The 23,391-nt window shown below is 44.5% G+C and overlaps 1 protein-coding gene across 6 annotated transcripts in view; it reads right to left on the bottom strand.

Annotated features, from left to right (window-relative positions):
• The window catches only part of UIMC1 (ubiquitin interaction motif containing 1), a 66,879-nt gene that overhangs the window by 37,872 nt on the left and 5,616 nt on the right, over nucleotides 1-23,391 (bottom strand). For 2 of the 6 annotated variants that reach the window (XM_072146237.1, XM_072146242.1), the window contains exons 1-5: nucleotides 20,647-20,958; nucleotides 17,769-17,939; nucleotides 2,520-2,607; nucleotides 1,466-1,593; nucleotides 70-1,119 (exon numbers count right to left, since the gene is read on the bottom strand). In XM_072146237.1, the coding sequence (XP_072002338.1) occupies nucleotides 70-1,119; nucleotides 1,466-1,593; nucleotides 2,520-2,607; nucleotides 17,769-17,933 (1,431 nt within the window). In that variant the 5' untranslated portion in view covers nucleotides 17,934-17,939; nucleotides 20,647-20,958. Of the gene's footprint in view, nucleotides 1-69; nucleotides 1,120-1,465; nucleotides 1,594-2,519; nucleotides 2,608-17,768; nucleotides 17,940-20,407; nucleotides 20,431-20,646; nucleotides 20,962-23,391 lie in introns of those variants that run through there. The other 4 variants (XR_011854862.1, XM_072146241.1, XM_072146240.1 and 1 more) reach the window with 4 other exon arrangements.

Genomic DNA, 23,391 nt, shown 5'->3' with positions numbered 1-23,391 from the left:
AAAACCAGATAAAAAATCTACACAATGGCTTCCTTAACAAATCAATGCGTGTATGACCAGATCACTTACCTTCGCATTATCTTTATCACCTGACGGAGATGAACAGCAATGGTCATTTTCCAGGACTGTCTGTGCTGGACTGTGGACAACCTTCTGCCTTTTGCTGGATCGCTCCAGGGTCTCCTGACTGTCAGAACTATCCTCTTTCTCATCCTCCTCAAGCTTTTGTGTGTCATCTTCACTTGCACCATCTTCAGCATCTTCTGGATTGTTGCTTTTTTGAGTGTCCTCTTTCAAACTTTCTTGACCTGAATCTGCAAGATGGATTGGTTGTCCATAATCCATTTTATGCAAAAGCTGTCTCTGAGCACTTTTTAAGTGTTTCTGATACACTTCAAGCTGGCAGAGTATGACTTTGGTGTATTCGCTAGGATCCACACCCCTTGGACAGAAAGGAATACCCCAGTAATAGTGAACCTTACTCCCACTTTGATTCTGCATGTCTGACCTGCCTTCACTTCTATCTGCAGAAGAACTATCCTTGCAGTCTATTTTCTTAGATTTGTCAGTGGAAAGGCAATTTGTGCTTCCTAAATAATTTTGACTTGAGCTTTCTCCTTGAGAGCATGAGGTAGGTCCCACAGAGGAGTCCATCTGGGGACTCTCTGAACAGTGGGTGCAATGGTCATCTAAATCATCTACCAGCTTTTCAGCACTTGCGCTTTTTTCCTGAAATAGTCTGCAGGGAACCAGTCTGCATGAAAGAGGGGGCCTCTTTGGAAAAACAGGGCTTAAGGGAACTTCTTTAGCGGGGGAGAATTTTACATAGTCTCTACTGTAACATGGAGACAGAGGAGTTTGAAGCCGGTTTTCTATGCATGAAACCGGATCCTTGCAGTTAGGAGATAAGATGACACTAGAGCTTTCCACAATATCTTGACTTAAACGCTGCAAGAGAACAACTGGACTTTTTGATGTGTCTTCTGAAAGTGTAGACTCCTTGGGCGAATGTGTTTCTTCATTATGGTTGTTTAAACTTAATTGTTCTTTTCTCGAAGACGTTTCATTTGCAACTTCATCCTCTGCCTCACTAATGGGAGTATCAGTAACTTGACAGCTCTGAAAAGACAAGGAAAGTGAAAGTTTGTAATTTTCTATCTCAATAAACTGGTAGACATGACACAGATCAATCGACTGGTGAATGGTCACATTTCCAATGTACGCCCGCACATAAATTACTAATTTGGAAAATGCCATTTTGCGCCTCAGTTTAAACCACCGATTAGCATTGTACAATAGGTCTTAGCCACATGCACGTTATTTCACTGCTGAAAACAAGGCAAAATAGGGCAAGCGACTATTAGAGTTAAATTTGAAAAGTGTTTGTTGTGTATTTTGACGTCCCAAAATCGGCTACAGAAAACAATATCTAAACAGGCCCTAAACATATGAATGATATACTTACATGAAGGCTTTCTTCTATAGCTTTTTTGATCAGCTCCTCCTCCTCTTCTTGGGTGTATTTCTTTTGTGTTGTTTGCTCCTGTTGACTAATCTTTACTGCCAGTGCCAGCTGTTCTTCCTCAGTCATATCTAAAATATTTAAAAAAAATGAAATCACGAGTAAAAAACAATCAATGTTTCTCATTAAAGGGAACCTGCAGAAATTGACCTAATAAACCAGGATGGTATGTTTTCAAGCAGAGTAACATCTTCCATTTTCTGTTTCTTTCATGAGCCATAGTTGTGACATTATCCAGAAGATCTACCTTGAAGTGAGATGTAAATTGGTTGTATAAACTCATGGAGGCGGAGAGTTTAACTCTGAAGTCAAGCTCTCCCTGTCTCAGAATGGCCTTTTTGCGGTGACCTGGGACATCACAATCAGGCTCTCCTGAAATATTCTGCATGGTAGAAATCATACTGAAGGGGATGTTCGGAGCAAGGTAAAGCTTAACCTCAGTGCAGAGTGCTCTTCCTCCCAGACTTTATACAATCAATTAACACTCACTTCATAGTTGATCCTCAAGATGATTCCTCCACGGTAAACTATCAAAGAAAATAAGTGTAAGAAAAAAAAATGATCTGGAAGGTGTGGATCTGCTTCACAACATACTGGTAGGCCAATTTCTGCTGATATGTTCCCTTTAAAGAGATTCTGATTTTAAGTTGGGTTACCCCCGCCTCCGGCAGTCAGGTTCCCTTTAAATAATTATGGCATATGCAGTGTGTCTCCCACCTTTAAATAATAGCAGTATGCACACTCGCCCTACCTGTGCTGCTCTCTTTCTGATGCTTCCTAGGCACCCCCAGTGACCACTACACCTGACCACTGGCCACAGCAGTATATGAAGATAGTGGAGGTGGAGCTGGAAGTGCCAAAATAGGAGCGCCCAGGGGTTGGCAATTTTGAGAACTTTTAATGTAGTATAATCTTTTAAAACTAGACAACACTCCCCCACATCAGTATTCAATGCTTTATATTCCACACGGACCCCCCCCAATCACTGAATTCTTACGTGTAATCTTTCTTTTGACCAGCGATGGTTTCCGAAGGGTAGGAGGCCGGCGTCTCTTTTTTGGTAAAATACTTTCTTCCTGCAGTTCCTAAAGTATAAGAAAGAAAAAAACATCTTTTCAATATTATAAAAGCCTATGAAGAGAAGAAAGCTATTATTTACTAGGAATTGTGTCAGGTATAAAGAATTGTACAGGTCTGAAATAAAAATACATTTATGGGAAAATAATATTTAAATATGTCACTATGTTTCCATGGCAACCTATAGCTCGTAAAGTTCTAAAAGCAAATAAGAAAAGTACATGGGAAAAGTACTATACAGTAATAAGACACAAAGTGATGACTATTGATTGCAACATGTGAAACACTTCACTTCTTCAATATTCAAGGATAATACTCAACGTGTCCTTGTGTTACCATTAGCTATTGTCTTGCCTTATACTTTATGGGGAAACTGTCAGCATCTATCACTAAACTATTAGCACCTTTCCCTATAAGAAAAGGGACCCAACAATGCTGCTCACTGTCACCCTTGCTCTCAGAGGTCACACTACATTTTTTCCCAGAAAGTAATAATACTCCTCTTACCATTTTAAGGAGTATTTTTTGCCGATGAGGAGTAGTAGATATCCACTAAAAGAAATATAGTGCGAGGTGGGGGCATTATACAGTTGGCGGGGGGAGGGGGCTTTATACAGTGCAGGGGGCTGGGATTATACAGTGCTTTTGTGTAATGTTAATATACTACAATTCATCCAAGGGAGGTAAATAAGTGGCTCAAAAAGTTGGTGTAGGAAGTAGGGCTTTGGGTTCATGGAGAACTGGGCTGACTTTGCTGTCGGCTACAGGTTCTACAGTAGGGATGGGCTGCACCTCAATGGGAAGGGTGCAGCTGTTTTGGAGGAAAAATGTCTTTTCCCCGTGTACGGCGCGGATCAGTGCCACGCTGCCGGGCCGCCGTTGCCGCCTATGGGGACGTATATGCAGCCTCATATACATCCCCCACAGAGAGCCATCTGAATGAGGCCTAAGGTGTAATTGCTCCTCACATGGGGAGTTTAGAACCCAGGTAATGACGTTCACTAATGATTCTTGGCTAAGGGCTATCCTGAATTTGTATTGGGTAAAGCTTATCAATGCCCTCGAGAAAAAACACTGTGAACTACTTGTCTAGGGAACCTCTTAGGCTCATTACCAAATTGACTAGAAGAGCCAAAGAAGTCAGGAATATCCTCCAAATACACTGGCACATACTGCATATGGACCATGACATTGTGGATGAAATGGACCCTTCACCCCTGGTTACACACAGGAAGGGGAGATCATTGAGAGACAGACTTACTCACAGTCAATATGTGTCCCCAATGTCCCTTAAAGCAATATTCTAATCCGGCCATTCCCATTTAATGTAATTCATCTGCTATATATATACATACATATCTTCAAATTAATGTTATTTTTGTTTAAATGTTCCGTACATTTAGTCATATGGTCTCTTAGAAGCGTATTACAGCTGTCCATGGATACGACCACCGCTGCTGGAGTGATCATGCATAGAAACAAATTGTTTTCTCATATAAAATGTGGTAATGAACACTGAATCCAGCTGGTCAGTTGCCTATAGTTAGCCAGCCTCCTGCTCCCCAATATATAGCTATCTGCCCCCAGTATATAGCCAGCCCATGCCCCCAAGTATATAGCTAGCTATCCCATTATATAGGCAGCCCCCTGCCCCCAGTATATAAGCGGCCTATGCCCCTAAGTATATAGCCAGCCAGCCCCCTGAATATAGCCAGCCACCTGCCCCACCTGCTGATGAAAAATGTAGCTTAGTGCTCATCTAAAAATGCACCAGGACACTTGTTAGGGAATGAATAGGGCCATGTAGTCCCCTGTACAGAGAGGTTTTTTGATACTGTTATTGTCAGTGCAGGAGTCTTTAGGATATCTTAGGGCACCGATCCAGTATGTAAGGTGCATTAGGGACATTGTCCTTACTTCAGACCACCGTCCGGACCCCTTCCCAATGTTGCTCCTGTTTTCATTCCATTCCTTCATCCACTCTTACACAGGTAAGATCCAACCATTATTGTACTTTGTGTAAGTTGGGTCATTGCCTATGTTGAATGTTTACCTTGATCTTTAAGGCCACATCAAGTAAAAATGATGTTTGAAATTGTTTTTGCTGCACCATTTACTATTGCAGCATAAATTCTGTGGTCAGTGGAAGAATACACCCTGACCCCCAGCTCTGCTGTACTGAACAGAAATCTTTATTTCAATTTAGTTATACTTGGGACCTGTTGAAATCATAAAAACAAAAGATATTTTTCTACACCGTGTGAAAACAGTTAAAAGTCCTATTATACCGCAGTGTACTATAAATCTATTGTTGCTTTTCGGTGCAAAATATGAATATTTAAGAGAAAATGCTCTGTAAACCTGTACTGCGGGTTGTTTCCATGCTATAATACTGTAGAATAATTCATGCAGTCCTATTATAGCGGCTGTTAGATTTGCTGCGAGTATCTATTGCTAAATAGAGGAAAAAAGCAGCAGGTTCGAGAAAATCTATATAATTGATGCAGAAGGTATTTTTACAATGTTAACAACTGATCACAAAATATTAAATAAATCCTGTGAAATCCATACACACAGCATTTTCCTCTCATATACTGTATAGGACAAATGACTTCCATTGAAATTGATGTAAATATATCCGCTCCCGCATGCATTTAATGAAAAAGAAATGTAATCATGGGAATGGGGTTCTCTATTCTGCATAAATGAGCTCCATTGAATGACACAAAGGCTGCTCTTTAGCTGTATGGCAGTGTACCCTCAGCAGTAACAGGAGAGACAAGGCTCAATTCAAACCCATTTATTCTCTCCGTTTTAAGGAGGATATTGTGGGAAAATCTTTGGGTTCTGCTCCTCCCCCAGGATGGAAGGAGGAGGAGCGATCAGCAGCAGCCAGTGATTGGCTGCTGCCCGTGTTCAGGGTGTTTCTCCCAGTGATATCACGGTCTTAGGCTGAATTCACACGACCGGTGCCCGCCGTAGCGGGCACACGGCAGCGTGCGGGGAGAGGAGGAGGGGGAGAGCGCTGCTCACCCCCAGCCCTCTCCATAGGGTTATATGGTGTGCGGCACCATACCACTCCCGTAGGGCGCCGCGCGCCCATTGCCGTCTATAGGGGACGTATATCGGCCGTATATACGTCCCCCTTGCGGTAGTGTGAATGCAGCCTTAATCTGGACATCACTGGGGAGCTCCAGAGCCAGCGGAGACAGGGAATGGATGTCCTATAGTTGCATCAATCCCCATAAGCTATTATGGTCTTCACCGAGTATATACAGCAGAATGGAAAAATCTGGTCTATTGTGCTTTTGCATCCAGCGTTTTCTGCCCCAGCCAGTAGTATTCTATGGATACATTAAGTGTATATAAAGGGCGTACACACTTAATGGGGGATATTTATCATACGCCAGCGCTCGCGATAGCCCCACTGCTGCTCGATACATCAAGAGGCTCCGGTCCTGCCTGGCATAGAAATGACCGCTGCTGGCAAATTTTTACATGTGAAAATTTGTAGTCTGCAGCAAGAGCACTGCGGTAACTCCTGGTGGATTGGGGTAAATAATCGCAGGTGGTAGCTAGCATTTGCAATTTTTTCAGGGCTTCTAGGCCACTGACGTGGTACAGAGGCCCTGATAAATATCCCCCAATTGTCAGGTTCGCTAGGGAGATTGCTGGGACTTCTGGTGGTGCCAGCAGCGTTCTCCGTACCCCGGCGCGTATCCGCGCAAACTCCACCTCTCGTCCTGGGCAGCGGCTGCTAAGATCTCGCGCTGTCTAGGAGGGGCTGGGACTTTGAACCTCTGCTTGGTGCCTGGTTATTCTGCACCGTCAGGGGTTAATTCCCAGGAACTGTCCAGCTCCTATCAGATTCTGGAGGTGGAGTTCTGGCTGCATAAATTGCAGCTTCACAAGTCTCCAGTGCCAGTGTTTGAAAATCCCTTTCTCCACCTGGTTGCTGCTAGTTTGTATTGCTCAGTATCTGTATCTATATTGTTGCTAACTCGGCTAGTTTTGGACTTTGACTCTCTGCTTTCTGATTCTGCTTTTGACGTACCCTCTAGTTGTGACTCCGGCTTGTTTACGATTCTTTTAGGTTTCATGTTTGTCAGTCTGTTTGTGTTGCCCTTTCCACACTTACTCAGAGTATCTCGAGTCTTCAAGTAGTTGCCCCACGGTTTAGCGTGGGGGGGCTATAGGAAGGGACAGAGGTTGGGGCAAGCTCAGGGCACACTATCCCCTGTCTTTTGTGTACCCTATCCTAACAGAAACACTGGCCTATACATAGGTCTGCATCCTGTATCTGACCTGCTACATTCTCTCCTCCCATGGAGCCTTTTTCAGCTGTGGTCACTCAGGTCCAGACCCTAACTCAGCTTGTTCAGGATCTAGCTTCCCGTCTCCAAATTCAGGAATCTATGCAGGTTCCACGGCAGACATCACCGCAGGACCCACTGCCACCTATGCCTGAACCTAAGGTTCCTCTCCCTGACGTGTTTTTTGGTGACCGTAAGAAATTTTTTTCATTTCGGGAGGGCTGTAAACTTTATTTTTCTTTACGTCCTCGTTCATCGGGCACGGAGATTCAAAGGGTGGGTGTGGTAATTTCCCTGTTGCGTGGGGATCCGCAAAATTGGGCCTTTTCTCTCCCACCTGACTCTCCATCCCGTTCTTCTCTTGACGCTTTTTTTTCTGCTTTAGGCCAGATTTATGACGAACCTGACCGCCGAGCACTTGCTGTTTCCCACCTTAGATCTCTGTGTCAGGGAAAAACGGACCGCAGAAGATTATTGTGCCCAGTTCAGACAGTATGTGACTGACTCGCAATGGAATGACTGCGCCCTAAAAGACCAATTTATGTCCGGACTGTCAGACCGAGTACAGAATTTAGTCTTAGCTTATGCCGAGCCTCAGACATTAGATGATGCTATGACTCTGGTCATCCGAGTTGATCGTCGCTTAAGATCCAGGCGATCACCTCGGGTGTCCCCTGACTGTCAGCCAGCGGCCAGTCTGTCTCCAGGTAGTCCAGAATTGGAATCCATGGAGCTGGATAGCATCTCTCCTGCACAGCGGAAGCAACATCGAATAAAATGCCATCTTTGTTTCTACTGTGGAAGTCCTGATCATCAGATCAACACCTGTTCCAAGAGGCAGCAGCAGGAAAAACTTCCGCTCCTAAGCAGTAGTCGGGGGGACTGCTTAGGAGCTCAGGTACTCCCTATTGTGTCTAGAATGTATTTACCTTGTACGGTTAAGTTTCAGTCTGTTTCCTGCATTGGTCGCGCCTTTTTAGATTCAGGTGCTGCAACTAATTTAATCGATTATAATTTTGTCTCTCAGTTTTGCATGTCATTGATTCCATTGTCCACTCCTATCCAGATGTCGGGTGCGGATTTGACCCCTCTACAGGCAGGGTTGATCAAATTCCGAACCCCGCAGATAAAGCTTATGGTAGGAGCTATGCATGAAGAATGGTGTTCTTTTCTAGTTATGGAAAACTTGTCTGAAAATGTCATTCTTGGTCTACCCTGGCTCCGGATCCATAATCCGGTAATTAATTGGGAAACTCTGGAGCTGGTTCATTGGGGTCCTCTCTGTAAGGATCACCTGACCAGAGTTTCATTATGTACAGTAGTGACGGAAGATCAGAGTCTTCCAGGTTTTCTCTCTGACTACTCTGATGTGTTTTCAAAACCCTTGTCCCAAGTCCTTCCTCCTCACAGGGAGGTTGATTGTAAAATTGACCTTCTTCCTGATGCTAGATTGCCAAAGGGTCGTATATATAACCTGTCAGTACCAGAACGGGAGGCACTGAAGAGTTATATTGATGAGAGTTTGGCAATCGGACATATCCGTCCCTCTGAGTCGCCCACTGGGGCCGGGTTCTTTTTTGTTGAGAAAAAAGATGGTGCTTTACGGCCGTGTATTGATTATCGAGAATTAAATAAGATAACGGTAAAAAACTCAGGTCCTCTCCCCTTGATCCCGGATCTCTTAAATCAGGTTTCTGGGGCCCAAGTTTTCTCTAAATTAGATCTCAGAGGGGCTTATAACCTGATTCGGGTCCGAGAAGGGGATGAGTGGAAAACCGCATTTAATACACCTTTGGGACACTTTGAATACCTGGTTATGCCCTTTGGTTTGAGTAATGCCCCAGCGGTTTTTCAAGGGTTTATGAACTCCATCTTTCATGATTACATCGGTGTGTTTATGGTGGTGTATCTAGACGATATTTTGATTTTCTCCCCTGATATGGTTTCTCACCAGCAACATCTCCGCCAAGTACTTACCAGGTTGCGCAAAAACCACCTCTTCGCTAAGCTGGAAAAGTGTGTTTTTTGCGTCCAGAAGGTTTCCTTCTTAGGTTATGTTGTGACTCCCTCTGATGTACAGATGGATCCGAGTAAGGTTCAGGCGCTCACGGACTGGGTTCGGCCTACCAATCTTAAGGCCCTACAACGTTTTTTAGGTTTCGCTAACTATTATCGGAACTTTATAAAGAACTTTTCTGTGATCGCCAAACCCCTCACGGATCTAACCCGTAAGGGTGCTGATCCAAACAACTGGTCCCCTGCCGCTTGCTCAGCGTTTGAAACTTTAAAAGCGGCATTCTCGTCAGCCCCAGTTTTGGTTCAACCTGACCTCTCTCTACCGTTTGTTGTGGAGGTTGATGCCTCCGAGGTAGGAGTAGGTGCAGTGTTGTCTCAGGGGTCCTCCACTCTCACCAGACTTAGGCCCTGTGCATATTTCTCTAGAAAGTTTTCCTCCTGTGAGAGGAATTATGATATTGGTAATCGAGAGCTCCTTGCCATTAAGTGGGCATTTGAAGTCTGGCGACACTTTTTGGAGGGAGCTCTTCATCCGATAACTGTGCTCACAGATCATAAGAACTTAGTATATTTGGATACGGCTAAACGCTTGAACTCACGTCAGGCTAGGTGGGCTTTGTTTTTTTCTCGCTTCAATTTTGTGGTCACCTACCGACCTGGGTCAAAAAATGTGAAGGCTGATGCCTTGTCCCGTAGCTTCGGGACTCCTGAGCTTCCAGAGGCTACTGACAGTAATATTTTGTCTCCAGGGGTTGTGCTGGCAGCTGTCTCCTCCCACCTCTCCTCTCAAATTTTAGCAGGACAAAGATCTGCACCTAAAGACCTTCCGGAAGGCAAATTATTCGTTCCTCTTTCTTGTCGTTTGAGAGTGTTGGAGGAGACGCATTGCTCGGTATTGGCAGGTCATCCGGGAATGCGGAGTACCTTGGATCTCTTAAAGAGAAGTTACTGGTGGCCTCACATGACTAAGGATGTGCACGCATTTGTCCAAGCCTGTCAGGTCTGTGCACGAGGAAAGACTCCCAGGAGACGTCCTGAGGGGCCTCTTCTTCCGCTTCCAGTTCCCACCAGGCCGTGGTCTAAAGTGTCAATGGATTTTGTCACTGATCTGCCAGCATCTCAAGGCTGTACAGTGATTTGGGTGGTAGTGGACCGTTTCTCTAAAATGGGACACTTTGTTCCATTAAAAAAGTTACCTTCAGCTGAAGAATTAGCTGAATTATTTATACAGAATATTGTACGCCTCCATGGTATACCAGATGATATTGTGTCAGATAGGGGCGTACAATTTGTTTCCAAATTTTGGCGAGCATTTTGTTCTAGACTGGAAGTTAATCTGTCGTTCTCGTCGGCGTTTCATCCTGAGTCTAATGGTCAGTCCGAGAGAATGAATCAGGAGATGATTCAATATCTGCGACTCTTTGTCTCGGACAGTCAGGACCAGTGGGTGAAATTCCTTCCGTTGGCAGAATTTGCTATTAATAACCACTGTAGTTCGTCCACACAGGTATCTCCGTTTTTCTGCAATTATGGTTTTCATCCTCGTTTCTCTTTTTCATCTGTGCCTGTCTCTAATATTCCTCGAGCGGAAGCTATTGCATCCAAGTTGCGCTCGCTCTGGTCACAAGTTCGGGAGAGTATTCGGAGGGCACAAAATTCTATGGTCCAACAGACTGAAAGAAGGCGCACTAACTCTGATACGTTTGTGGTGGGGGATAAAGTGTGGTTATCCACGAAAAACCTTAAATTGAAGGTCCCCTCTTTGAAGTTTGCGCCCAGGTTTGTGGGTCCGTTTGTTGTTACTCATATGGTTAACCCGGTGTCCTTTAAGATTACACTTCCAGCAGGGTGGCGGGTCCATAACACCTTCCATAAGAGTCTTCTGAAGCGGTATGTTGAGCCTGTTTTGCCTCTTCCTGACCCTCCTTCTCCATCTATTGTGGAGGGGAATCTGGAATTTGAAGTGGAAAAAGTGGTGAATTCCAGATGGGTAGGTAACTCCCTGCAGTACCTGGTCCATTGGAAGGGTTTTGGTCCTGAGGATAGGTCTTGGGTTCCGGCTAGAGATGTTCATGCTCCACGGTTACTCAGGTTGTTTCATCAGGCCAACCCTCAGAAGCCATCTTTAAGATCTAGGGGTCCGAAGGCCCCCCGTCAGGGGGGGGGGTACTGTCAGGTTCGCTAGGGAGATTGCTGGGACTTCTGGTGGTGCCAGCAGCGTTCTCCGTACCCCGGCGCGTATCCGCGCAAACTCCACCTCTCGTCCTGGGCAGCGGCTGCTAAGATCTCGCGCTGTCTAGGAGGGGCTGGGACTTTGAACCTCTGCTTGGTGCCTGGTTATTCTGCACCGTCAGGGGTTAATTCCCAGGAACTGTCCAGCTCCTATCAGATTCTGGAGGTGGAGTTCTGGCTGCATAAATTGCAGCTTCACAAGTCTCCAGTGCCAGTGTTTGAAAATCCCTTTCTCCACCTGGTTGCTGCTAGTTTGTATTGCTCAGTATCTGTATCTATATTGTTGCTAACTCGGCTAGTTTTGGACTTTGACTCTCTGCTTTCTGATTCTGCTTTTGACGTACCCTCTAGTTGTGACTCCGGCTTGTTTACGATTCTTTTAGGTTTCATGTTTGTCAGTCTGTTTGTGTTGCCCTTTCCACACTTACTCAGAGTATCTCGAGTCTTCAAGTAGTTGCCCCACGGTTTAGCGTGGGGGGGCTATAGGAAGGGACAGAGGTTGGGGCAAGCTCAGGGCACACTATCCCCTGTCTTTTGTGTACCCTATCCTAACACCAATGTGTCCAAAATATACAATGTGAATGAAGCCTCACAATGATTGTTGTCACAGATTCTGACGTGATTCAAACACAACTTCTAACATTTTAACGTAGCCTTAAGTGGTATTCAAGTCCACTGGTAGGGTAGTGCTCACTTGTACCCCCGGTTGAATGAAGTAACTGGTTGAGGAAGCACAGCCATTCATTCCCTCTTTATGCGCTGTAACTGGCCATGTCTTGCACTTCTATAAAAGTGAATGGAAAGTGATAAAATTTCTATGGATAACTTCATATTAAAAAAGTACCCTTTTTAAGTGGCTAAGTTCACACCTTTGTGGAATAGACGGTAAGTGGAAGACATTATGATTACTTTTTTTTTAGTTTTTTAGTTTAGCAGAAAGCATAGGTGCAGGTGTGAACTGGGCCTTATGTGGATGAGGTTATGAAGCCTTCACACATGTAGTGAAGCATTGATCGCTAGCCACATTATTGCAGGTTATTCCAAAAATAAAAAAAATTAAAATTAATTATGATCTCAAGAAACGAACCTGTGTATGTAAATTAAGGAACTACATCTCTATTGTTTTGTGTAAGGACTAGTGGGTTATACAATGCGGATTAGTTGTAATACAACATATCTAAAACTTGGAATCCTGCCACCATATCCCTAGGTAATTCAGAAGCAAAACAAGTAAACTTCAATCTTATATAGGAAAAATGAAAAGTATTTCATGATAGACATGGGGCAACGGTGCCACCTTGAGGACTCCAAGCGCACTTTTTCCCAGCCGGCGTTGTGATATTATAATTCAGGAACGCGCCTCGGCAATGTTCGTTCTTCTCATTTCTTAAATGGCACAGCTGCCTTCCTGTGTTTATCATTTAATGAATAAGAAATTTAATAATTGCTCTTGCAGGCCATTAAAATGCAAACACGTCTTGCCGAGTGCATGCGTTTTCTCTCCAGCAGCTCCCAAGTGTTCCTTTAACACATTTCATATGCTTAGCAGTTTCCCCGTTCTCGTACATCAGCCCAAATCCTACAGGATTCCAGCTATAAACGGCGCAGCTTACAAATCCTGCAGTTCTTAATCATCTGTGTAGATGGAAATGCAATAGCTCCTCAAAGCGATCCCCATGGCTGAGCAGACAGGGCAGGGCTTGTGCAGAAAGCAACACATGGATGGAGTAGAAATCACCCCCAGCTTCATACATGACAAGGAAACAAGGTGAATCCTACGATGACACTATCTTACCCCTCTTTCACACTTTGAGCTACAGATTCTAAGATCTTCTGTTATAGCTGCAAGATTTATTCACACTTCAAGGAGTGTCATCTAAATGCTGCTAAAGTAGATGCAGGAAATTGACAATACATCTTTATCATTAGTGACAAGGAGAAGACTAGGCTTAAGGAGCTATAATGACTGTCTGGGGCGGCTCAAACAGTAAGGGTGATGCCACACGTCTTTGGACCATTTCAAAGCATACGTTTTCAAAATGTGACGTGTGTCATCACCCTAAGGGCCTCAGGCAGGTTATAAGAGAGTCTTCACGAAGGTCACTAACACTAAGGTCACTTACATAAACCCAAGGTAAATGCAGTATGACAGTGGGAAGAAGAAAACAGAAACAGGTGAGGAGAATAATGGCTGCAGAGGGGCTGGAATAAGGCAGAGGATAAAGCCTTCCTTACAGATCCATCAAAATAGTGAGTGGAGGATTGGAGAACCACCTGGATGCACTTATTGACTAATGTCTAGTTCAATGACGGGCTATTACCATTCTCTTGCAGTTTAGATGCTTCTAGTAAGGTTCTTTCATTATTTCCAACTTCTATATGCACTAACTGACCAGGTAGCGGCCGCCTCATTACCGATCTACATGTACCCCCTGCTTACAGGGGAATACAATACTCAAGGTCCCAGAGGACAGATATCTGAGATCCATAGCCATCTTATCTCACAGAAGACAGACCATATACAATGGGATAGATGCCCAACACTGCCTGTCTGATATGAAGCCGCTTGGAAGCAGACTATTGGCCTATGTAGCGTATGACCTCCAAAAGAAAGGATTCTGGAAACAAGTAAAAGGTTCTCTATCTGACTCATGTCCGACAGACATGAGCCAGAATTTTCTGTTTCTTGTAGGAAAAGGCATAGTGCTACAATGGTATAATCCCAATACTCTCACCCAGAGCATGTGGAAACTACAAATCAAATACTTCCATAAGAATCCCTCATCTACAAATATAGAAACTGCCCGAAATGTTACCGCATTTGTTAGTTAAGTGTTAACATATATGTTAACATTTCTTTTGTAAACACAATGTTAACAGCTATGTAATCAGGCAAATCTCCTCTTCTCCACTGTTCTGATACATTTGAAAATGTATGTGGTACTGCCACATGTGAATTCACCCTGACCAATTATTCTCCACACTGAGGCCGTAACATAACATGAGGCTAGCGCACAGGGGACGGGCCACGGCCCGATCACATATTCGGTTCTCTGGAAGCGTATACGTGATCACCCCCTGTGCGCAAACGTCACGTTATGACAACCCCTTTCACATGTGCTGATCATTGGACTAACACAAAATCCTAAATTGGAATTAGAGATGTAGCACATGTGACATTGTGTATGCCCACCTACCAAAATATAATGAGTGCTAATTGATATTGCAGAGAAAGTACCTCTTAAAAGGATCCTCTTCTTAACAAAACACTTTTGCCAATTCATTAACAATGCAATCATAAACATGTTTTTTTACGGTAATAGGATGAAACATAAAAGGCAGGTAACAGAAGAAACCCGGCTTTCCTCTGTACGGCGTATATTGCCACAAACCATAATGAAATTACTTCACGTCTTTCCACGTACTGTCAGCTTTGCATGAAGCTAATTGGGCATTAAACCTCCTTGTTAGCAGATGGGTGTGTGTTGGAATGACAATTTATTTTCATCTTTGTGTAATATTAAAAGCGCAGTCTAACACCTTTCATTTGGAATGTAAAAGCGAGGTGTTAAACATTCTCATTGATAATTTGGGAAGCACATAAATCCTTCTGGAGTAGAATCAGATGAAAGATGACATAGTTTGAATGTAATACAGACGTGGAGGGATGAACATCTGCTCAAGCATGAACAATACAAATGATGAAAATTAATTGGAATATTTCTTAGTAACAGAAATCAGGTGTGACTACACGGGGAAGAAATAAGGGATCCCATGCAACTAATCTGTAACAGGGCTGTGGAGTTCGTAAGCCAAACTCAAAACTCAATTTCCCCAACTTCGACTCCACCAAAATGTTCACCAACTCCGACTCTACAGAACTGTTTTCCTGGTTCCTCTAGCAGTGCTGAGATAAATACCAGCATTCCATCTCAGCGCCTTATTCCTCTCATCTGTGGCGGAGGAGCTTTACTACTGAGCATGTACATAAAGTGCAGCCACATTCATCTCAACTAAAAGCCTAGAAAAGGATGACAACAGGCGGCCTGTAAAGCCATAAGTTGCGGTCCGCACCCTGCCGAAAGTCACCATGCTGATTCCAATGAGAGTTTCCATAACGGATGGCAGATCATTGGTGTAGGAGGCCGGTTAGCAGTGAGTGCAGCTGGGAAGTTCTCACTGCTCTCCTGCCGCTCCACCCTGTGTTCTGACTCCTAACACTGGTTGTATGCGTTGGGGTAAGGACATAGAGCACAGCGACCTTAAGAGCAGTTGTACTGTACTGGTCCCAGGTCCTCTACATTAGGGCTTTTTCACACAAACCTGTGCAGCCAGTGTAAACGTGCCATACGGTGGCACAATCCCACGGGCTGCACGCGGTGGACGGGAGACCCTCCATTATATAGAAATAGAATGCAAGGACGTTTCTTCTCCTGGCTGAAAAGCTGTGCAGGAACTGTAATAGTTAAACTAGTTCCGATGTGGGTGTTCGGCTGGCAAAGGGAATGTCCCTGCCATATATTTTTATATACTCCCGTTCACTGCTCTGTGTGCAACCCATGAGATTTTTCTTAAGGCTCAGTCCCATTTTTTGTATTTCTGACTTTTGAACATTTTTACTTATCAGAGTAAATTTTGGCTGATAAAAATTTTTTTTTTTTTTTTTTAAATGATGAATTTTTTGAGAAATTTGCCATTTTCAGGCAGATAGTTTTACCACCTAAATGCGTTGCTGAATAACATTTCCCATACCTCTGCTTTAAGTTTTCAAAATTTTAGAAATGTCTGGAAAATATATTTTCATGTCACACGGCTTTAAAATAGAACATCGGTTTTCCGTATCTTCAAGGAGATTTCAGAATTGACTTTTTTGGGGATCTTTCTTTTTAATGAAAATTTGAAATATAGAATATTAAAAAAACGCCCTATATAAACCCATTTTCAAATCTACACCCCTTAAACTATCAGAAACAGCCCATCTTAAAATTTGTTATGCAATTTGTCCAGAGTATGGAGACACTCCACATGTGGATGTTACTGGTTATATGGGTGCACAACGAGGCACAGAAGGGGAGGAGGTCCATGCATTAGCCAGTTTTTCTGTATAGAATTTAGTGGTTTTTAGTTGGTTTATTGCATACTTTTTTCGGCTATAAAATATTTGTTTTTCCATTAATTTTGCCATGCAAGGGCTTATTATTTGCAGGATGAGATGCATTTTTGAGTGGTGCCATTTTGGGGTGGCTATGCCCGATTGCTGAAAATTTATTCACTTTTTTTTTTTTGGGGGGGGAGGGGTTGTAGAAAAAACATCAATGCTGTAACACAGTGGTTCTCAACCTGTGGGTCGGGACCCCAGTGGGGGTCGAACGACCAAAACCGGGGGTCGCCTAAAGCCATCAGAGCCGCAATTTTACTGTGTTTTTACTGCGAGTTGCATGGTTTGGGGTCACCACAGCATGAGGAACTGTATTGCGGGGTCACAGCATTAGAAAGGTTGAGAACCACTGCTGTAACAGATTTTTACAAACAACTAAACACTGTACTCACCTTTCTGACGCCCCCGCTGGTCCTCTTCTTTCTTCAGCAACCCTCCGGCTACGTGTAACAGGGCTTTGAGGGTTTTTGATTACTTTATTTAAAACTTTTTTTTTTTTTTTTTACTTGTGCCATAAACAAGCAATCGATCACTTGTTCAGTATAATACTCTGCAATACTCATGTATTGCAGGGTATTAGCAGTAGTTTAAAGGACTGAACACGTGGCGCCTGATGCTAGAGGTAATGGGAAGATTGATGGTGTTCAGATGAACTGGTGGAATAGGTTAGTAGTAAGTCTGGCGGGCTGCAGCGTCTCCCGTGACACGCAGTGGGACACTGGCGGTGTAAGGAACAATAGAAAAGTAGGTGCAAAAACACAGGTATATAGGTGCGCGCTGCCCCTAGAACTAAAATGTAACAGTAAAGTCCAAGATGTGTGCTAAAGGCTTTATTTTTATGGACGACGCGTTTCGAGGACAAATTGTCCCCTTCCTCTGCATCCAGTGTATGTTGCTTTTGGACCTATGTAGAGACTCACATATGCTCGGCTGAGGTGGGATCTAATAGACCTAGTCCAGTGGTCTTGGATAAAATGCCTTAAGTAGTGGGTGAGCCGGTTAGAAGAGCTGCGGCACTGTAGTGAGGCAGGAGAGAGGCCGATCAGTGGTGGAATATGGGGTGTGAGTCTCGCTGCACGCCAGAGGGTATTAGCAGTGTCAGCCATTGCTGATGTATAGGCTGCACACTGCCTGTAAAGTCCCGTATGTAAGCAGAGTGAATCTCCCTACAGCCATTTAAATGCCGCAGCCACATGTGATTATGTCATTAACATAATTTTAAAAGTTCTTTTTAAAAGGAAAGAGGCCATGGATAAAAATTATAAGATTATCACTGCTTGGATGTGTGAGTAAGTTGTTTATTTTGCCTTTCATGGTAGATTTCCCTCACGTCTCCTTTCTATCTACTCCTATATATGGATAACCTACCAGAATATTATTAGGAATGTAAAGGCTATTTATACTCACTGCCATATTTAATAGCTATCAATTATACTGCCAGAATACATACCGTATCGTCGCCATCAGAGATCACAATGGATAAATCTTCATTATCAGTCCTATTTGGATGATCCACATTGACTGCGGTCCCTGAACTGGATTCCTCATTCTCCACAGCATTTTGCCTGCAAGTTCCTTCAGAGAACCGCTGTTTCCTGCGATGGTACATACTCATCCACACCTGCAAATCAGAAATTAGATATAAGATGACTGTGATGTTTATTTCATGTATATCATGAATAGCAAGTAAATGACTCAAAATTATAAAAGCGGAAGAAGCTGAATAGAAATTCTAACACCAAATTGTTAAAAAACATTGACACACATAATGAAAGAACATTGTTCAAGCAGACATCAAGTGCCTGTTGCTAGGTAGCAGCCATACATGGTGTAGTATGTCCCAATAATCAGAATAAGACTATTGTATTGCCTGTGCTGACCACTGCCCCAGGACTCAGATCCTTGATCTTAGTCCTATATGATACAGTCCCTCCATCCTGGGACACTACAGCTCGGTACACTGATCATATTATCAGTACAGCAGGAAGACAGGAGCTATGTGTATAATGGCAAGCTTCCAGGAATGATTATGCCCATGAGAAGGGGTCGTAAGGCGGTGCTCAGTCCATGTGCTGGGGGCACTAGATGCATTAGAGTAAGTTATGCTGTGCTAGCTTTTAGAAAGCCACATGCCACTACACACTAAGGATATACTCAGGCAAAAAAACTACAGCACAACCAATATGTCTGGTTATACCCTGAAAGAAAGCCTCCCAAATCACAGCACAAGTTAAAGCAGTATTAGGGCTCTTTCACTTCTTTCAGCTTCAATTGCCCATCCGTTGCATCTCCATTCTTCTTCCGTTTTGTCTTCTGGAGCAAACTATGTTTGTGTCTTTATGCAAATGAGCTTCTCTGTGCTTTAGGGGCTGGGCTGTACCTGCTGGTGCACCTAATTTCTTCACAGAGTTAGAGTCATTGGGAGACTTGTATATTTATATTGGCGCCTATGTCCTGGTGGCAAGATGTTTTTTGCCGTTGTGTGTCTATTGCAGGGTTTCTAATGTATCTGTGCAAGACATATGTTTTCATTGATTTGCACCTACTTCATCCCCCAATTTTGTGTGATTTATTAGGTACATTTCTATACCACCCCCAGGCATACTCAGATTCCTATCTATGACAACACACCAGGAAATTGCTGCAAAAAAAAAGTAAAGATAGACACACAGGCACAAAGGGGGAAAATTATCAGTGGTTCTTTGCCCCTTTTCTGGCAGGGAAGCGCTGAAATTGCGATTTATCCTTTAACCAGACCAACATTTGGAGAAAGATCTGGAGCATACATCCACACATCATACAATGGTCTATTGCCCCTAGGTTACATTAACAAACTCAAGCTTCTCAGCTACATTTTACAAAAATTGCATAAGCCACTTCACAGTGACCTAGTTTTAGTTATTGGGTGCCCGCTGCTTCTGCAGCGTCAGCAGGGACCTGCACCCCCCCTGCACCCATTGGACATTCTGCGTTTGGAAGCTTTTTAAATGCATCCAAAACACAAGTTGGAGGGGCTTGTCCTTTCAGTAGAAACGCATATGGGTTTGTGCCAAGCTCCTTCCACTTCCGTTTTGGATGCTCTTAAAAAGCGCAACATGTTGCAGCACTTGCATTACTGCACCACGTGAAAGGTGAAACCACATGGATCGGTGAGCACTCAAGCCCTGTTCATATGGTGCAGTATTGCATGGTGTTTGCTTTTTCTGTGGTGCGGTGCTGGTGGGGACATGAGGGCTTGGCCTGCCAGTCTGGATAATGGTGGGGCTGCTAGTTCCCTGCTGGCGCTGTGTTGCAGTGGGGGTGGATACCATGTGATGCCACACCAAATAGCATAAGGACCCACTAAAGTGAGGTTTCCGTGAAGTGAAAATTTGAAATTTGATAAGAATGTAACTAAGAAAGAGTATAAAAAAAAAAAAACGAGAACACAGGAAAAGCCTCACACATAATGCAGAGAGACATGTGTCCCACTGAGAGAAAGGTGCTGCTGAACATCATAGGAGGTGCACCTACAGGAATGGCCCCGCCCCTTGTGCACCAACAATCTCATTTGCATAACGTTAAATGACAGATTGTAGAGAAACAGAAGAGATATCCCTGGGAACCTTATAAAGTGACCTGAAAATCCTCATCAGGTAAGTACACTACGGGTGGCCCTATGAGTGGATTGTGTTTACCCTGGTAATCTCTCTGAGGAGCTACAAGTCTCCCTATGAGAAAGTTCCATCTCATGAAGAGGTGAGTACACGCTTAGAGAACCTGTCAGGGTGATTCAGGACACAAAACCGGCCACAGGTTCTTATGGACCTGTGTTTTAGTGTCCCCGATCGCCCTGTACTAGTACCAGTGTGGGGCAGAAATCCAATGTGTCCAATGCCTCATGGGACTCTCATCTAGGTAAGTATATATACATTTATTTTTCTACATTGCTCCCACAAGAGCTTATAAGGGCCGTTTTGAGACCCTAAACCACAGATCCAATCAGACCTGTAGTTGCTTTAGGGCCCTCTTTGAATGCAGACATTATAAGCAATGGATAGAGAGATATTTGAGATAAAAGCTGTAAGGGAAACAAGGATATAGCTGTACCCGCACTGTACTCAGTTATGTGGTGATGGATCATTAGAAACACCCCTCCCTTATTATGTACTTGGTACACGCGGGGTGACCATAGCGCGAATACACGGAGACTCCACCAACACTTGGACTAAAAGTTTCCAGTAGAAGCAGCGCCCCCTGATGGCAAGACAGCGCCACACGCTGAAGTACTACACGTCCCAGCAGCTTATGTCTGACACTACAGGGCGGGAGACACACCCCGCACTTACCTCTGCAGCTACTTATACTCCCGTCTCCGCTCTCCAGGGAGACATTGATAGATAAAAGTGGCTGATGTTACCGGATACTCCCTCCACTCACTGACAGCGGGAGGAACTACCACAACAAAAGTCGTGCGTGTGACCAATCTACAACCGGGTCACGCGCCTACCACCGCGCTTCCTGCTCCCGCAAAACGGGAGCGCGCAGAGAGTTGGGCAAAACCAAGTGCGTAGAGCGAAAGGGGGCGCTCCATACCCTTACAACCCTGAGCGGTGAAATGGGCCGTGCTGCTAGCTGTAACGCGGTTGTCAAGGTCACCTCTGACACAACATCTGCAGCACAGCAAGGCAATGAGGGGCCCAAGTGTGTCATAGGAAGGAGAGCTGTGCTGGTACACGGAGGGGGAGCTGTGCTGGTACACGGAGGGAGAGCTGTGCTGGTACACGGAGGGAGAGCTGTGCTGGTACACGGAAGGAGAGCTGTGCTGGTACACGGAGGGGGAGCTGTGCTGGTACACGGAGGGAGAGCTGTGCTGGTACACGGAGGGAGAGCTGTGCTGGTACACGGAGGGAGAGCTGTGCTGGTACACGGAGGGAGAGCCTCTCAGTTACTGGACAATTTTCTTCATTTTGACAGAAATAAAAATGTGAATGTAATATAAGTATATCACACTTCAACCTAAAGCCCCTTTCAGGTGACTGTATACAGCGGCCATATGCCGAGTGGGCCCCTCCAGTACCCCAGCACTTGCCCGGGTTGGCCTGGGCATGCTGGCTATATACTCGGGGGCTGGCTGGCTATATACTGGGGAGGGACATGCTGGCTATATACTGGGTGGGCCGGCTGGTTATATACTGGGTAAGCAGGCTGCCTGCCTGTATACTGTGGAGGGGCTGGCTATATACACGGGGGGGCAGTCTGGCTATATATGGTATAAACATATTGTACGACTCTCGCAGGATAATATTTTATAATATGGCGCTTATGGCTCTGTTTGGTGTGATAAACTATGGAATATTTTAGGGAACAGGGCCTACAATGTATCTGTGTATCTGTGTCACTGTGCCGTTGCCTGAAGGGCTGCAGGGAAACATGAAATCCCCCTCCTCACCAATAAAAAAAAAAACATAAGAATTAAATCTAGAAGGTCTACTGCTTTGGGATCATCTACAATAAGTCCTATCAGTAGTTAATAGAAAAATATGTCCCTCCAGCAGAAATGGCTACATTCACACGACCGTTGTGGGATGTATATACGTCCCACATAGGCCAGCAATGGGCGCAGGGAGCGGTAGAGTGCAGAAGCACACGTGCGGCATTGTGCCGCTCCGTACCAGGGGAAAAAGACCTACTGTGCTACAGCCCGGCGGGCATATGTTAATGTGAATGTAGCCATAGATATACACCTGAAAAAATGTATATACCACCAATAGCAATATAAATATATTCCAGCAATGAATACACCAAACACATAGATACCAACGACTAGGCCGCACATATAAATATTTACCAGTAATGAATACACAGCACATAATATCCTGCTCATATAAATATATACCAAAAATGAATATACTGCAAGCATCAATATATATCAGCAGTCAATAACCACAAAAATATATAAAAGCATTACATGTCCTGCACATCTGGGCTGCACTCAGGCACAGACATCACTTGCTGTTAGGCTGCTACTGTCTCCTTCTATGTTGGTGTCGGGCTGGTCCATCCCCCTCTTCCTGTAGTCTCCTCATTGTTGCCAATCCTTCTCCATCAGGTAGAGAACATCATGGAAACAACTCCCAAATATGACTCCCATTATCACTGCAGAATTTGCCACCTTGGTGATTGTTGCCGCTGGGGAACATCTTCACACTTCGTCCAACTAGTGCTCCACTATGTGCCCCATGCAAATACTGATAATACACTGCGACCCCCTCATACTATAATATCTACTACTGTATACTTCCTCCCTTAATTCATATTTAACACCAGTATACATCAATTGATTTAGATACCAGAGCACCCCAGTATATTTGAAGCTTTGCATATGTCCCCATTATATAGGTAGCCCCAGCACTTGCCACAAATATATATGTAGCCCCAAGCTCTCAGCACATGTCCCCCAGTATATATGTAGCCCCATCACATACCCCAGTACACAGTAGCCCCCACAGATGCCCTAGCAGTATACAGGTGCCTCCACACATGCGCCAGCAGTATGTAGTAGCCCCCACAAATGCCCCAGCAGTATAGGATAGCCGCCACACATGCCCCAGCAGTATATGGTAGCTGCCACACATGCCCCAGCAGTATATAGTAGCCCCCCACACATGCCCCAGCAGTATATAGTAGCCCCCCACACATGCCCCAGCAGTATATAGTAGCCCCCACAGATGTGCCAGCAGTATGTAGTAGCCCCCACAAATGCCCCAGCAGTATAGGGTAGCTGCCACACATGCCCCAGCAGTATATGGTAGCCGCCACACATGCCCCATCAGTATATGGTAGCCGCCACACATGCCCCATCAGTATATGGTAACCGCCACACATGCCCCAGAAGTATATGGTAGCCGCCACACATGCCCCAGCAGTATATAGTAGCCCCCACACATGCCCCAGCAGTATATATAGTACCTCCCCACACATGCCCCAGCAGTATATATAGTACCCCCCCACACATGCCCCAGCAGTATATATAGTACCCCCCCACACATGCTCCAGCAGTATATATAGTACCCCCCCACACATGCCCCAGC

The sequence above is a fragment of the Engystomops pustulosus genome, chromosome 4, assembly GCF_040894005.1.
Source record: "Engystomops pustulosus chromosome 4, aEngPut4.maternal, whole genome shotgun sequence".
Taxonomy (NCBI): domain Eukaryota; kingdom Metazoa; phylum Chordata; class Amphibia; order Anura; family Leptodactylidae; genus Engystomops; species Engystomops pustulosus.
This window is presented reverse-complemented; position numbering and strand designations above follow the sequence as displayed.